The sequence below is a fragment of the Phyllobates terribilis genome, unplaced genomic scaffold (genome assembly GCF_046119375.1).
Source record: "Phyllobates terribilis strain yellow unplaced genomic scaffold, ASM4611937v1 Scaffold_10__3_contigs__length_209671492, whole genome shotgun sequence".
Lineage (NCBI taxonomy): Eukaryota > Metazoa > Chordata > Amphibia > Anura > Dendrobatidae > Phyllobates > Phyllobates terribilis.
The window spans coordinates 175,976,890-175,993,551 of NW_027362770.1; the positions used below are offsets into that span (position 1 = coordinate 175,976,890).

Consider the following 16,662-nt stretch of genomic DNA (forward strand, 5'->3'; position numbering starts at 1 on the left):
TATTAAATAGATATAAGATAGGTAGAGAGATATTTATGAGAAAGATACATATTAAATAGATATGAGAGAAATGGATGGTTAGAAAGCTATGACATAACTATATTTTATCTATCAGATAGACATGAAAAATAGAAAATAGCTGGTTAGAGTTATAGGAGACAGACAAGAAAATAGAGAAATATTGGATATAAAGACTGACACATGGAGAGGAATAAAACAGATGATCTGACACAGATAATAGATAGGAAATCGATATGAAACAGACGATCACAGACAGCCCACCCCTCTTACCGTCTGATCATATTTCGGGTGAACCATATAGATGGGAATGAGTCTTTCAGTCTGGACTTATAATTACGGTTCAGATCCCGTCCGGAAAGAGAGCAGCGATAGTTCCCCACAATCACCCCGTCCGGGTTTAACATGGGCACCACCTTAAAGACATAGGTGTCTCTCAGCAGCTGGGCATCACTCCTAGAGCTTAATATGTAGTCCAGGAACCCTTTCATCATCCAGGAGCTGTTGGTCTCCCCTGGGTGGACGCGGGCTGTCAGGATCACGGCTTTCTTCTTCTTGCGTTCCTCGGTGGTCAGGGAAGGGTTGGTGATAGTCAGTATGTACACAATGTTACCGGCCAAGGAGTGGCACAGGACCCGGATCTTGCAGTATCTGGAGCGGTCTGGGTCGTTGGCTACCCCCGACAGGTAATCTTGGAGGTTGGAGTAAGTATATGGGTAGCAGTGGGCAAAGTAACAGGTGTCTCTGCTGTGAGGGAACCTGAAGGTCCAGGACAGGGAGTAGTGGGCCTGTCCTTCTCCAGTCCAAATGTTCTTGTAATACTTGATCTCATCCCCAATCCTCTTCCATCCAATGTGATGGGCGTTGGCGTCCATCTCGGAGTACATGAGGGGGCGCATGCCGTGGCTGTACAGACTTGTGGGTTTCATTAAGTTTACGATGGTAAATCGGTAAGGGACGCCCACCCTTGTGTTCTTCACCTGGAAGTAGTACCATTGGGTGTGCCGGTCGGTGTACAGGTCACTGCGCAGGGTCAACTGGTAGTCATAGTCACCTCTGTAAGGAGACACAAGACCGGTCAGCTCGAGGGTCGCTGGTAGAGTCAGCTCGAGGGTCGCTGGTATAGTCAGCCCGAGGGTCGCTGGTATAGTCAGCCCGAGGGTCGCTGGTATAGTCAGCCCGAGGGTCACTGGTATAGTCAGCTCGAGGGTCGCTGGTATAGTCAGCTCGAGGGTCGCTGGTATAGTCAGCTCGAGGGTCGCTGGTATAGTCAGCCCGAGGGTCGCTGGTATAGTCAGCCCGAGGGTCGCTGGTATAGTCAGCCCGAGGGTCGCTGGTATAGTCAGCCGAGGGTCGCTGGTATAGTCAGCTCGAGGGTCGCTGGTATAGTCAGCTCGAGGGTCGCTGGTATAGTCAGCTCGAGGGTCGCTGGTATAATGGGCTATTCCCATTTTAGCAATGATGTCCTAACTTCTGATTCAATCAATAGACAGACCGCCATCGATATTGACAATGAAAGGAAGGTAGCGCCAATTTAGTGCTTCATCCCCTTTCCACCTTAGATTGCAGTCGGCAAAATCTTGACAATTATTCTTCCCATTTCCCTCATGTACATGCACGCTCATCTTATCAGAGAGATCACCTAAGCGACCGGCCACCTCTGCAGTCTAATCAGAAGTGGCCATTCTCCTTAGCAAGGAGTGCAGCGTTTGCAAGCTCGTTGCTACAGAGCTTGCAAGCACTGTCCTGAACGCCGGATACGACCAGTTTCAGTTCCTCTGCGCTCCTCCAAAGTTGCCTCTGCGTAAAGCATCGGAGAGCCCACTGTTTGGGCAAGCAGCACAATGATGCTGTCAATTAATCAGGTTCTTCCACAAACAAAGTACATTTTAATTAATAGATCTTGGAATAATAATAATAAGTTCCAAAATTGGATGTGTTAAAAAAAAATGTTCCTGTGCCGAAAAAATCTTATAACTGTGTAATGGCTGTGTCCACCCATGCAGAGCTGCTCCAGTTCATGGTTGACACATACCACAACTCCTGGCCGGGGTGGGGGTGGGGGGCACAAGTCACATATGATAAGCGAGTAAACAGATTAAACGTCAGGAGCTCGCAGCTACTATTTAACAAGGTAACACATTTCCCTGCCTGTTTTATCACAGGAGTGAGTGTTTCTGCCGTATCACCATTCCAGTCCATGGGCACATTTATAAGATTATCTCAGCACAGGAACATCTCAATCAGAAGCTCATCGTTCCTTGGAAAGCAGGTAACACATTTCACTGCCTGTTTTATCACAGGAGTGAGTGTTTCTGCCGTATCTCCAGTCCAGTCCATGGGCACATTTATAAGATTATCTCAGCCCAGGAACATCTCAATCAGAAGCTCATCGTTCCCAGGAAAGCAGGTAACACATTTCTCTGCCTGTTTTGTCACAGGAGTGAGTGTTTCTGAAGTATCTCCAGTCCAGTCCATGGGCACATTTATATGATTATCTCAGCCCAGGAACATCTCAATCAGAAGCTCATAGTTCCCTGGAAAGCAGGCAACACACTTCCCTGCCTGCTTTATCATAGGAGTGAGTGTGTCTCCAGTCCAGTCCATGGGCACATTTATAAGATTCACAAAAGAAAGGGTAGGACATCTCTTTAGGCACCAGTGTGCGTATTATACGGAACACCAAACCAGCAACTTGTTAGGACAATTTTGGTGGTGCAAGTGCTAACATAACAAATGGGTAATCATAAAGACAAGTAGAAAAGCAGCGCTCACCATGTTCTATATGGCTAAGAGTCCTTTATTTCAGACAAAATGGACATCCGATACAGCGGTGATTAAAAAAGCAGGGAGACATGTGGGGAGAGTTGGGTGGTGGACGACGGCCGTTTTGCGTCTTTACGATCCGTGATTGGACCTGTAGAAGCTTCGTAAGGAACTTGTTATTATTCCAAGATCTATTGATTAAAATGTAATTTATTCGTGAGAGAACCCCTCTAAGTCTGCTGTAGTGGGTGTCTGGGGGTGCTGCTCTGCAGGAGGAGGTCGAAACATCATTGCTATCATTATTTAGGGGGTCAGACCCCCACACCAATCATAAAGAGATGGCAGCACTTTACAAAAAGGAATACCCCTTTAATTTCTGACATAATGACCAGTTTTTAGCTCTTTTATGAAAACCAGATATTAAAGGGGCAGGGTATATAATAATTTACCTTTTAAAGAGCATTTCTAAAAATGTGCCAGGACTAAAGTGTCCCACTAAAACCCAAACCATAGAGCTTGCCAATCAGTTTTATTAGAGTCTTGAAAATAATGGTCGCCAACTTGTGGCTTTCCAGTAGTTGCAAAACTATAATTCCCAGCATTCCCTGCCCTTGGAAACAGCCAGAAAACCATAGAGCGGAGAGGAGTGATTGACACTTGTGTGCTTGTAACGTACTCCCTCCCGTCAGCAGGTTTCCATTCTCCCCTCCGAGTGGGCACTAAACATTATATGGATATCCTGAAACGTGTGCGCTCAGTGACAAGCGAGAGTGGTGTCAGCCTCCCGAGTGAAGACTAGGACTTATACTGTTATTATGCGCAGCTACTAACGAAATTTATGGCAATTTACTCTACATAAAGCAGACAGCGGCTGGGGAAAGGAAAAAAAAAAAAAAAAGCTTTCCCGCTGAGAAAATAAAAATGCTAATGCGTGTAATAGATTTCTGATACATGTGCGTGGCATTAACAGCCGTCAGTGACCGCGCTTGGCTAGACGCAGTTCTGTATTCAGGATAGTCGAAGACGACCCCCAGGTCGCTCGTCGCTGCTGTCACTGATCTGAAGTAAATGCACTTTGGTTTGTAGAAGTTTCTGAAAAGTTCTCAATTTGCATTTCCAGGGCCGGCCACAGGGTGGCGCTGCAGCACTTTGAATCATGCTCTTGTTTTGACGCTATACGGTTATTTCCATCTTTTTCGATAATCTGCTGCCAAATGAGGTGCATAGTCTGACTCTTAGGTGAGAATATGATCGCTCACTTTTCGGCAAAAAATATATATATATATATATATTTCTTTCTTTTTTTTAATCAAACTAGTTTTTATAAAAAAACAAAAGAAAACAAAAAAAACAAATTGAGTTACCTCCTAAAAATCTCTAAGCTCTCTCGATTCTGCCGCTCTTTTCTGTTTTGCTCTGCGTCACTCGATTGCAGAGATATTCACATTTGTTGCTTCTGGAGCGCAGTATGGGAAAGCTCTGCTTGCAGACCAACGTGGGCGTTTCTTCAGAGTCTTCTCTGGGGGCGTGCACTTTCTCCCCTCCCTCCCAGATGCCGCCAATCAGAGCTCGGGTGCAAGAACAGCTGTCGAGCTGTGATTGGCAGTGTCTGGAAAGGCGGTGTGAAAGTGCACGCCCCCAAAGAAGGTTGTGAAAAAGAAACGCCAAGTTGTTCTGCAAGCGGAGATTTCACGCACTGCGCTCCAAAATCAACAAATTAATATCTCTGCAATGGAACTACGTAACGCAAAACGGAAAAGAGCGGCAGAATCAGTGGAACTGAGGGATTTTTACAAGGTATTTAAGTAAATTTTTTTGAGCAAGTGACACGTCCTCTTTAAGGTGACACAGCATTTCTGATTGGCTAATGGTTAGGACCCCTAAGAATCCTGAGAACAGGGAATGCTAGGCATGCGTCAGCACTCCATTCATTGTTTATGGGACCAGCTGAGTGCAATCACATAGACAATGATTGGAGTGGAGGTGCGTATGCTATCTAGAAAGGTTGTCTCTGTTTTACTATATCTTATATTTTAAAAATTTTGCAGAGAAAGGACAAGATACACGCGTCAGGACATGTTTTCTTACACCTGGACCACTTTCTGCAAGTTCCCGCTCTCGAATCGAGACTCGAACACCAGAGTGTTGTCAGATTCTTCACAGCTGTGCAGAGACACGGGCTTGAGGGGGCTGCAATTGCCACCCACACGGGAACACATAAAATAAGACTCCTTCCAACCTACAGGATACAAAGAGTACAATTCAGACCCTAAAATGGCACATAAGAGCGAAGAGTGAGGAGAGCGACTATAACAGAAGATGGAGGAGGGAGAAGAGACAGATCAGACTGGGGGTGTAGTAAAAGGGACAACATCAGAAAAGAGGAGATGACAGCACAAGCATAGAGGAAAAGTATGGTAATACATAGGGACACAGGAAACTAAGATCTAGGAAGGACACAGGAGAAAAGGAAGCAGAAAGATAGAGGAAAGTAAGAACTAGGAAGAACACAGAAGAGGAAGCAGAAAGGTACAAGAAAGTAAGAACACCGAAGAGGAAGCAGAAAGGTAGTGGAAAATAAGAGACCTGGGAAGGACACAGGAGAAGAGGAAGCAGAAAGATACAGGAGAGGAAGAGCACAGAGGAGGAAGCAGAAGGGTAGCGGAAAATAGGAACTAGGAATGGCACAAAAGAAGAGGAAGCAGAAAGATACTGGAAAGTAAGAGAACTAGGAACAGCAAGGAAGATGAAGATGAAGCAGGAGTATGCAGGAAAGTAAGAACTAGGAAGAAAACAGGAAAAGAAGAGGAAGTATGAAAGTAAGAACTAGGAATGGCACAAAAGAAGAGGAAGCAGAAAGATACTGTAAAGTAAGAGAACTAGGAACAGCAAGGAAGATGAAGATGAAGCAGGAGTATGCAGGAAAGTAAGAACTAGGAAGAAAACAGGAGAAGAAGAGGAAGCAGAAAGGTAGTGGAAAGTAAGAACTAGGAACGGCACAGAGGAACAGGAAGCAGAATGATACTGGAAGGTAAGAAAACTAAGAACAGCATAGAGGAAGAGGAAGCAGAAGTATACAGGAAAGTAAGAACTAGGAACGGCACAAAGTAGATGAATTTGGAAGGACTCAGGAGAAGAAGCAGCAGCAAAGGTATAAGGGAAAGTAAGGACTATGATGAACACAGGTGAAGAAGAAGCAAAAAGATACAGGAAATTAAGAGATCTAGGAACGACACAGAGACCTAAGAGGAAGCAGAAGAACATAAGAAAGTAAGAGAAATAGGAAAGAACCACGAGATGAGTAGGAAACAGAAGTACACAGAAAAGTAGGAGACATAGGAAGGACACAAGGATGACTTCAGAAAATAAGAGGAAGCTGACTGAGACCACTGAAGAGTAAAGAAAAAGCATAAGGTAAAAAAAAGAGAGAGTAAACAGAATGTAAAATAAAGAGGAAGAACAGAAGGAAAGTCAGAGAAAAGTAAGAGGACACAGAAAATAAAAAAGCGCGATACATACACTGCAAGTCAGCCTCTAAAATGGAAAATAACGATGAAGAGTAGGTACAGTGGCTACAACAAAAGATGAGAGAAAGAGAAGAAAAATGGTAAAAGGAAGGATTAAAAAAATTAAGAGAAAACACCGAAGTTGATGAACAAAACATGTGAAGTGAAAGGAAAAGGATGAACAATGAGCAGCGGGACAAAAACAATGATAAAAAGAGTAAAGCATAAAACAGATAAGTTAGAGATAGCAGGACACATGAGGGTAAGGCTATGTGCCCACGTTGCATTTATGAAGCAGAAAATTTCTGCTGCATAAATGCAAGTCCTCTCCCGGAAAAACGCATGCGGAATTCCGCACGCGTTTATCGCGCATTTTTCGCGCGTTTATCACGCGTTTTCCACATGCGGAATTGCCTTGCGTTTTTTATGCATTGGACAAAGGCAATTCCGCTTGCGGAAACGCAAAATTAAATGACATGCTGCGGATTTTTGAACGCGGCATAAACGCTGCGGAAAAATCCGCAGCATGTGCATAGAACTTGCGGAATCCCATTGGGGACCATGGGGTGCGGATATACATGCGTTTTTCAAGCGTTTACGCTGCGGAAATTCCGCAGCATATACGCTTGAAAAATGCTACGTGGGCACACAGCCTAAGAGGAAGAGTGGAAAAGGAAAGAAATACAAAACGGACTGACAAAAAAAGAAAGAGGAAATCAGAAGGGTAAAAACAGAAAAGGAAAAGAGACATCAGTACAAAGAAAAGGTGAAAAAAATTACACTGGGGCGGTAGAGGATCAGGAGAGCGCAGGAAAGTAAGAACAAATGGAGTCAAAAGAGTATGAGGAAGCAGAAAAAAAGAAGAAGAGAACATAAAATTAAGAGCAAAGAGGAAAGACAAATCAGAGTAAAAAGCAGGAAGAAAAGTACAAAAAAAGCATGTGAGATTTAGAGAGAAGTAGCGAAAAATAAGAGGGAAGAACAAGGGAGATAATAAAAAGAAAACCACTTGAAAGGAGTAAATTAGGCTCCGTGTGATAACATTTTGGCTTCTTTATAAAAACCATGAAGGTGAAACAATATCCTTGGGACAGAAATTAAGTAGGAGACAGATAAACTGATAAGGAGAACTGAAGAGGTGGCGAAAAGATTGGATTAAGATATGAGAATAAGGACAGTCTGACAATACAGGAAGACAGGAAAACAGATAAAAGAAGAAAAAATAAAGTCGGCACGTAACAAAGCCGAATTCATGTAAGTTACAGATGGTAGATAATTCCCAAGAGAAGGAACTAATTATAAAGAAGGGGGAGAGATAAGACGGACTAGAATTAGGGACACGGGATGAAATAGATTGGCAGCCCGGTAATGAAACGCTGGAGAAAGCAGACAGGAAATTAAACACGCGAATCACCAGAGAAGAAGAACAAAATGTAGATCAGCCGAGGGAGCAACCGCTTAAAGAAAGGAAAGATTTGTTCCCGGCCAAAGGCAAAACTGAAACCGAACAGATAAGGGGGAAGGAAAACGATCATTAATATTCCTGTCACAGATTATCTAAAGGATCGATCACAGGACAACACGGCTGACACCGGGGATGACCCAGAGGGTTTCTGGAGTGACTGGACATGCTCGCTGAACCGCATGGCCGTCTGACACATGGGTAAAGGTACATGCAGGTACAGGGCCGGAAGGCTAATCGGGGGGATACAGGAAAGGAAGAGAGGCAGGATAGAGAGGAAGGAGGAAACTGAAAAATGAGGAGAGGAAGAGGCAGAAGGAGGACACAGAAGAGTAAGAGGAAGCAGGAGGACAAGGGAGGAGATGTAAGAGATCAGGGGAGGAAAAGGCAGTAGAAGAACAGAGAACATGAGAAAAAGGAAGCAGGAGAACACAGGAGAATTAGAAGAACACGAGACAGAAAGGGGTAGAGGAGAAGACGGGAGAGGAAGAAGAAGAAGACGGGAGAGGAAGGAGGAGAACACAGGAGAGGAAGGAGGAGAACACAGGAGAGGAAGGAGGAGAACACAGGAGAGGAAAGAGAAGAAGTCGGGAGAGGAAAGAGAAGAAGACGGGAGAAGAAGGAGAAGAAGACGGGAGAAGAAGGAGAAGAAGACGGGAGAGGAAAGAGAACACGGGAGAGGAAAGAGAAGAAGTCGGGAGAGGAAAGAGAAGAAGACGGGAGAAGAAGGAGAAGAAAACGGGAGAAGAAGGAGAAGAAGACGGGAGAGGAAAGAGAACACGGGAGAGGAAAGAGAACACGGGAGAGGAAAGAGAACACAGGAGAGGAAGGAGAAGAACACAGGAGAGGAAGGAGAAGAACACAGGGGAGGAAGGAGAAGAACACAGGGGAGGAAGGAGAAGAACACAGGGGAGGAAGGAGAAGAACACAGGGGAGGAAGGAGAAGAACACAGGGGAGGAAGGAGAAGAACACAGGGGAGGAAGGAGAAGAACACAGGGGAGGAAGGAGAAGAACACAGGGGAGGAAGGAGAAGAACACAGGGGAGGAAGGAGAAGAACACAGGGGAGGAAGGAGAAGAACACAGGGGAGGAAGGAGAAGAACACAGGGGAGGAAGGAGAAGAACACAGGGGAGGAAGGAGAAGAACACAGGGGAGGAAGGAGAAGAACACAGGGGAGGAAGGAGAAGAACACAGGAGAGGAAGGAGAAGAACACAGGAGAGGAAGGAGAAGAACACAGGAGAGGAAGGAGAAGAACACAGGAGAGGAAGGAGAAGAACACAGGAGAGGAAGGAGAAGAACACAGGAGAGGAAGGAGAAGAACACAGGAGAGGAAGGAGAAGAACACAGGGGAGGAAGGAGAAGAACACAGGGGAGGAAGGAGAAGAACACAGGGGAGGAAGGAGAAGAACACAGGGGAGGAAGGAGAAGAACACAGGGGAGGAAGGAGAAGAACACAGGAGAGGAAGGAGACGAACACAGGAGAGGAAGGAGACGAACACAGGAGAGGAAGGAGACGAACACAGGAGAGGAAGGAGACGAACACAGGAGAGGAAGGAGACGAACACAGGAGAGGAAGGAGACGAACACAGGAGAGGAAGGAGACGAACACAGGAGAGGAAGGAGACGAACACAGGAGAGGAAGGAGACTGTCACGAAAACAACACCCACTCTTGGGTCAGACCTTGCAGCTCTCGGGCGCCCCCTTATCCTGCTGGTCAAACACGGTATTGACAGAGGATAAGCACGGGTGCAGCTGCTCTATTTTATGTCGACTATTGTGGCACGTGATGTGACAGGACGTATATATACCACCAGTTCCTTCCAGGAACGTATATATACCTCCGACCAGCCACCCTCAAACCACAATATCACATAAATACTGGTATACTGCCACCACCGATCGCTTAACAGGTGGATCGGGTACCTGGTAGGTAACGTGAATTAGCGGGTGAGGAACGTGTTTGCTCGACATAGGACAAGAAGAACAAAACTGGTAAATAATTAATGATTTACTCCCAAAAGGGGGGCAGTGTTTACAAAATATATACAAGATATTATAAAGGAGACAATGTACATGTATGCATAAACAGTTATTAAAATAAAAGGGATAAGTAATAGCAAAACCTGCTTCACAAGGTGATGGTCTCAGATTCTGTGGGGGGGACGGCTCCCCAGAAATTAGACTTGATTCCTTCACGCAGCGTGTAGTGCATGCGTCGGCGTCCCTGGTTGGAATGACCTGAAAATGGCCGATTTGCTTTTTAGTAAGCAGCCAAAACTCTGGGGAACACCCCTTATTTACCTTACAAGGGGGCTCGGCTTTGCGAGCCCACCCAGCTGCAGAAGACCAAAAATCCTTCAGATTCCATATCTTGGTGTGGGGGGGTCCCACATCCAAGAGGGAGACATCATCTTGACCGTCAGCAATATTCATGAAGATAGATATTAAATATGAAACCTCTATGACGCTCAGAATCTCAGAATCCATTATCTCAGTTCCCGGTCCTTCCTCAGTTATGCAAGTTATACTATTGTAATGGGAAAAAGGTGAGCATTCAAAAAACGTGGTTCCGATGTTTCTGTCAGACCTGTGCGTGATTAAAATTGGCATAAAACGTTTGTACAATTAAACAATGGGATTTTTGGAGGGATATTCTGGTTTGTACCAGCGCTTGCCCTGGACTGAGGTTTTATGGCGGGTCATAAAAATTCCTGGTTTGGGGGAAAGCAAAAGTGAATTCTATGTCTTCACTTACAAACAGATAGGGGGTGGGGTTTTTTTTTTTTCTTTTTTAAAACATCTCTCATTTTTAAAAACTCGGGCAGAAATACCTTTTGCCTGACACCTCCCCCTTTTTGACTGCGCTATGGAGGTAGGACCTTCTGGTACTCCTCCAAGCGTATGTCGGGAGGCTCCCCTCGCCGGGACAACCCATCGGCATTGCCATGCTCGCTGCCCTTGCGGTGTTGAACGGTAAAGTCGTACTGCTGGAGTGTGAGGCTCCAGCGTAACAACCTTCCGTTGGCACCTGACATGGTGTGCAGCCAACTCAGGGGGTTGTGGTCAGTCACGACAGTGAAGGGGCGCCCGTACAAGTAAGGCTGTAAGCGGTTGAGGGCCCATACAATGGCCAGGCACTCCTTCTCTATGGTGGAATAGGCCACTTCCCTCGGCAGCAGTTTCCGGCTTAGGTACAACACGGGGTGTTCTTGGTTCCCCGAGTCGACCTGGCTGAGTACAGCACCGAGGCCAAACTCACTGGCGTCGGTCTGTACTAAGAGTGGCCGTGTGCCGTCGACCGCCTTTAGTACAGGAGAGCTGCTCAGGGCAGTCTTCAAAGCCCTAAAGGCCACCTCGCATTCATCCGTCCATTTGACAGAATGGGGTAGGCTCTTCCTGGTGAGGTCTGTCAAGGGCTTCGCAAGGCTACTATAGTCCTGCACAAAGCGTCTATAGTACCCTGCGGTGCCCAAGAAGGACTGCACCTGCTTCTTGGTCCTGGGGGTGGGCCAGGACACGATAGCGTCCACCTTCCCAGGCTCTGGCTTCAGAGTACCCCCACCTACCCGGTGCCCCAGGTAGTGGACCTCGTTCATGCCCATCTGGCACTTTCCCGGCTTGATGGTCAAGCCCGCCTGGTGAATGCGCCCGAGCACCTGCTGCAGATGCTCGAGGTGATCCTCCCAGGTGGGACTGAAGATGGCAATGTCATCCAGGTACGCCACTGCGTACCTCTCCAGTCCCTGGAGCAGGTGGTTGACCATTCGCTGGAACGTGGCAGGGGCATTTTTCATGCCGAAGGGCATGACCGTGGATTCATACAATCCGAAGGGGGTGATAAAGGCGGACTTCTCCTGGGCCCCGGGGCTCAAGGGAATCTGCCAATATCCCCGACTCAAATCCATAATGGAGAGAAAGCTCGCGCTGGCTAACCGCTCCAGCAGCTCCTCAATGCGTGGCATGGGTTGTGCGTCAGAGGCGGTGATAGCGTTGAGCCCCCTGTAGTCCACACAGAACCGGGTGGTCCGGTCCTTCTTAGGCACCAGGACTACAGGTGAGGCCCACGCGCTCTTGGACCGCTTAATCACCCCCAACTGCAGCATCTCCTCGACCTCCTGGCGCATGACATGCTGCACCTCGTCGGAGATTCGATAGGCTGTCCGCCGGAGTGGGGCATGATTCCCGGTGTCCACTTCATGGACCGCCACTTCAGTCCTGCCAGGCAGGTTGGTGAACACTGCTTGGAAGGGTTTCAGCACTGCTTGCATCTGAGACCTCTGGTCTGCGGATAGCAAGTCGCTTAGCTCTACATCCTCTAGGGACCCGCTGGCCTTCGCTTGGGCGAGCATGTCCAAGAGAGGGTCATCCTCCCCATCCTCGGGCAGGTTGCAGACCGGTAGGACGCAGGTTCCACGTTCTTGATGAGCCTTCATCATATTAACGTGAAACGCCTTCCGCCTACCCCGCTCGTGGTCAAGTGTGATCACGTAGGTGACCGGGTTGAGCTGTTGGTGAATGACGTACGGGCCTTCCCAGGCCGCCTGAAGCTTGTCCTTTGGTACGGGGACCAGCACCCACACCTTCTGACCCACCTGGTAGGTCCGTTCTCGGGCGTTCTGGTCGTACCAATGCTTCTGGTCAGCCTGGGCTTGCGCCATGTTGTCATGCACCAACTGCGTCAAGGTCTGCATCTTGTCACGGAAGCGCATGACATACTCCACGATGGACACTCCTGGGGAGCTCGGCTCTTCTTCCCAGAATTCCCTTATCAACCCAAGGGGTCCTCGGACACGCCTGCCATACAGGAGCTCAAAGGGGGAGAACCCCGTCGAGGCCTGTGGAACCTCTCTGTAAGCAAATAGCAGGTGTGGGAGGTAACGCTCCCAGTCGCGACCCTGGGTCTCAACCAGCATTTTTAACATCTGTTTGAGGGTACCGTTGAATCGCTCACACAAACCATTGGTCTGTGGGTGATACGCACTCGATACCAGATGCTGCACCTGCATTTTCTTACATAGGGCCTCCATTAAGCGTGACATGAACTGAGTCCCCTGGTCGGTAAGCATCTCCCTGGGAAATCCTACTCGCGAAAAGATGGCCAAGAGGGCGTCCGCCACCTTATCCGCCCTAATTGAGGACAGGGCTACTGCCTCCGGATACCGGGTAGCATAGTCTACCACGGTAAGGATGAAACGTTTTCCAGAACTGCTGGGTGTGGCCAGTGGTCCCACAATGTCCACAGCAATCCTCTGGAAAGGCTCCTCTATCACTGGCAAAGAGATCAGGGGGGCTTTGGGGGCCGGCCCTGACTTTCCCACTCTTTGACACGTGGTACAGGAGCGACAGTAGTTCACCACATCTGTCCTCATTTTGGGCCAATAAAAGTGATGAGACAGCCGGGCCTTGGTTTTGCTAACCCCCAAGTGTCCAGCGAGTGGAATTTCATGGGCGATCCGCAACAACTCGTCCCTGAATTGGTAGGGGACGACCAGCTGTCTTTCCCTCAGCCACTCCTGTTGGGGTGTACAGGGAACTGTCTCCCGGTACAACCTCCCTTGGTCCCAGAATACCCTCTCCTTATCAGACTCGGAGGTGGGCTTCTCAGCGAGGCTCCTTAACGTCTCCAGGCTAGCATCTGAGTGCAGAGCTGCCTGAAACTCCTGGCTGGAGGAAGCCAGAAGTGAGGTTAAGGCCACGTCCTCACTAGGACCCTCTGGGACCGGCTCTGGGTCCATACCTGATCCTGTTATTCCTCTGTCCGAGGAGGGTCCAGAAGGCAGGGCGTTACTTGCATTCTGGGCACTCTGACTGCGGGTAACAGCGGCTATATAGGCCGTCTCCCCGGGGAATAACACCGTCTCATTAGCCTGAGAGGCCATGAGAACTACTTCTCCATCATCCTCCATTACCTCAGGCACAGTGCTACGTATGCGGCAGCTACCATCAGCCAGGTCACCTTCTGTTGTGACACTGGTCACTGGCACAGCACCACCTGCTTCATGGTCCTCGTGCCTCTCCCCATTACCCTTGGCACTGACATTTGCTCCTGCTAGGGGATCCTCAGCAACATCACCCCGCAGAGTGACATGGCTGAGTTCTCCTGCACCTTCCAATACTACAACATTATCATCATCATCATCATCATCATCATGTAAAGCATTGACATTCACATTATCAGCATTAACCTTACCAACCATATCAGATCGGGGAGGGGTGTCAGGGACATAATAAGCAAACATCCTCCCCAAATCAGTTCCCAACAAAACATTTGCAGGTAGGTTTTTGGATACTCCCACTTCCTTCACCCCACTCCCCGCACCCCAATCAATAAAAACCCGGGCCATGGGCAAGGGGCATCGGACGCCCCCAATCCCAGTGACAGTCAGGGTCTTTCCTGGAATAAGCGCTTCAGGGGACACCAGTTCGGGTCGGATGAGGGTTCGTTCGGCCCCAGTGTCCTTGAGGCCTACAGTGAGAGTGTCCCCCACCCTGACAGACTGAAAGTTTTCACAGGCCCTCCCAAACGGCCCACCCACCAAAAGAACTGAGGCATTAGGCCCTGGGGCCTTGGATGGGGGGTTCTTCCTCTGCTTCTCTGGGCAAGTGGCGCTGAGATGACCAGTCTGGTTGCAGGAATAACACCTGCGGGCATCGGATGCAGGCAGGGCCTTGGCAACGGGAAAAAGGCCTCCGGAAGGTCGGCTGGCAGGGGCAGGGATGGTGGTTGATGGCTTACCCCCTTTCCAGCTGGCGACGACCGGCTTCCGCACCTCTGGTCTCCGGTTGGCCTCGTAGGTGTCTGCGATCTGCGCTGCTTTATTGGCATCAGGTGGCTCCCGATCCATCACGAACTGCCGTACCTCAGTCGGACACAGATGCAGGAACTGGTCTTTCACCATCAGGTCCTTTAGCTGCTCAAAGGTGGTCGCTGACAGTCCTTTGATCCACTGCTCAAAGTTGGTTCTGAGCCCGTCTACCACATCACGGTAGGTGTCCTGTGGTCCACGTTGGAGGGTTCTGAATTTTTTCCGGTAAACCTCCGGAGTCAGCTGGTACTTTTTTATCAGGGCCTGCTTGACGGCCTCATAGTCTCCATCCTGCTCTCGAGGGAGGGAAGCAAACACCTCCAAAGCTTTTCCTCTGAGCCCTGGAGTCAAATATCTTGCCCATTGGTCGATGGGCAGCTGATACTGCCTGCAGGCCTTTTCAAAGCCTCGCAGAAATGTGTCCAAGTCCCCATCCTTTTCCATCACAGGGAAGTGCTCAGGACGAGGTTTAAAGCAGCTGGCACTGTTGGACTCACGGGTCTGCGTAGAGGGCGACTCCTTCTGAATCCGGGCTAGCTCCAGCTGGTGTTGTCGGTCAGCTTGGGCCTGTCGCTCAGCAGCCTCTCGGTCAGCTTGGGCTTGTCGCTCAGCAGCCTCTCGGTCAGCTTGGGCTTGTCGCTCAGCCCGCTCCTGGAATTTCAGGATCAGCTCCAGTCGTCCATCATGATTGTCTGTGGCGAGCTCCTCCAAGGCCATATGCAGGTGGGGGTCCACACTACCCTGGTTGCGGGTATGGCTGGCAATCACCGGTTGGACCCCGGGAGCAGCGCCATCCGGGCCTTGGCTGGCCGCCCCCTCATCAGGGCTCTGCTGTCGGACGGGCTCTGCAGCATCTTGTAACAGTTCAGCAATCATTTGTTCTTTGCTTTTGCCGTGGGGGTCAATGCCTTTGGTTATACATATTCCAGCAAGAGTGTCCTTTTTCTGCTGGCTGTACCAGGACTCCCCAACTACGACCATGATCACCAAAATAAAAATAGAAAAGAAAAAACGAAGAAGGGTAGGGGTAACTGCTACACATACAGTATTGTCTCAGATCTAATAAACACTGAGTTCGATCTTCAAAACTTTTGTGCAAGTTTTTAGTGAGAGGAATGATTGCTCAAACCAGATCACTAATGTCCTATGATCCCACCGCTTGCCACCAATTTGTCACGAAAACAACACCCACTCTTGGGTCAGACCTTGCAGCTCTCGGGCGCCCCCTTATCCTGCTGGTCAAACACGGTATTGACAGAGGATAAGCACGGGTGCAGCTGCTCTATTTTATGTCGACTATTGTGGCACGTGATGTGACAGGACGTATATATACCACCAGTTCCTTCCAGGAACGTATATATACCTCCGACCAGCCACCCTCAAACCACAATATCACATAAATACTGGTATACTGCCACCACCGATCGCTTAACAGGTGGATCGGGTACCTGGTAGGTAACGTGAATTAGCGGGTGAGGAACGTGTTTGCTCGACATAGGACAAGAAGAACAAAACTGGTAAATAATTAATGATTTACTCCCAAAAGGGGGGCAGTGTTTACAAAATATATACAAGATATTATAAAGGAGACAATGTACATGTATGCATAAACAGTTATTAAAATAAAAGGGATAAGTAATAGCAAAACCTGCTTCACAAGGTGATGGTCTCAGATTCTGTGGGGGGGACGGCTCCCCAGAAATTAGACTTGATTCCTTCACGCAGCGTGTAGTGCATGCGTCGGCGTCCCTGGTTGGAATGACCTGAAAATGGCCGATTTGCTTTTTAGTAAGCAGCCAAAACTCTGGGGAACACCCCTTATTTACCTTACAAGGGGGCTCGGCTTTGCGAGCCCACCCAGCTGCAGAAGACCAAAAATCCTTCAGATTCCATATCTTGGTGTGGGGGGGTCCCACATCCAAGAGGGAGACATCATCTTGACCGTCAGCAATATTCATGAAGATAGATATTAAATATGAAACCTCTATGACGCTCAGAATCTCAGAATCCATTATCTCAGTTCCCGGTCCTTCCTCAGTTATGCAAGTTATACTATTGTAATGGGAAAAAGGTGAGCATTCAAAAAACGTGGTTCCGATGT

The 16,662-nt window shown here is 48.4% G+C and overlaps 1 protein-coding gene across 4 annotated transcripts in view; it reads right to left on the reverse strand.

The window, feature by feature from the left end:
• The window catches only part of AGBL3 (AGBL carboxypeptidase 3), a 316,148-nt gene that overhangs the window by 41,810 nt on the left and 257,676 nt on the right, over positions 1–16,662 (reverse strand). For all 4 annotated transcript variants that reach the window (XM_073650211.1, XM_073650213.1, XM_073650210.1 and 1 more), the window contains 2 exons: positions 4,873–5,023; positions 292–1,074 (listed from right to left, as the gene is read on the reverse strand). In XM_073650211.1, the coding sequence (XP_073506312.1) occupies positions 292–1,074; positions 4,873–5,023 (934 nt within the window). The remainder of the gene's footprint in view (positions 1–291; positions 1,075–4,872; positions 5,024–16,662) is intronic.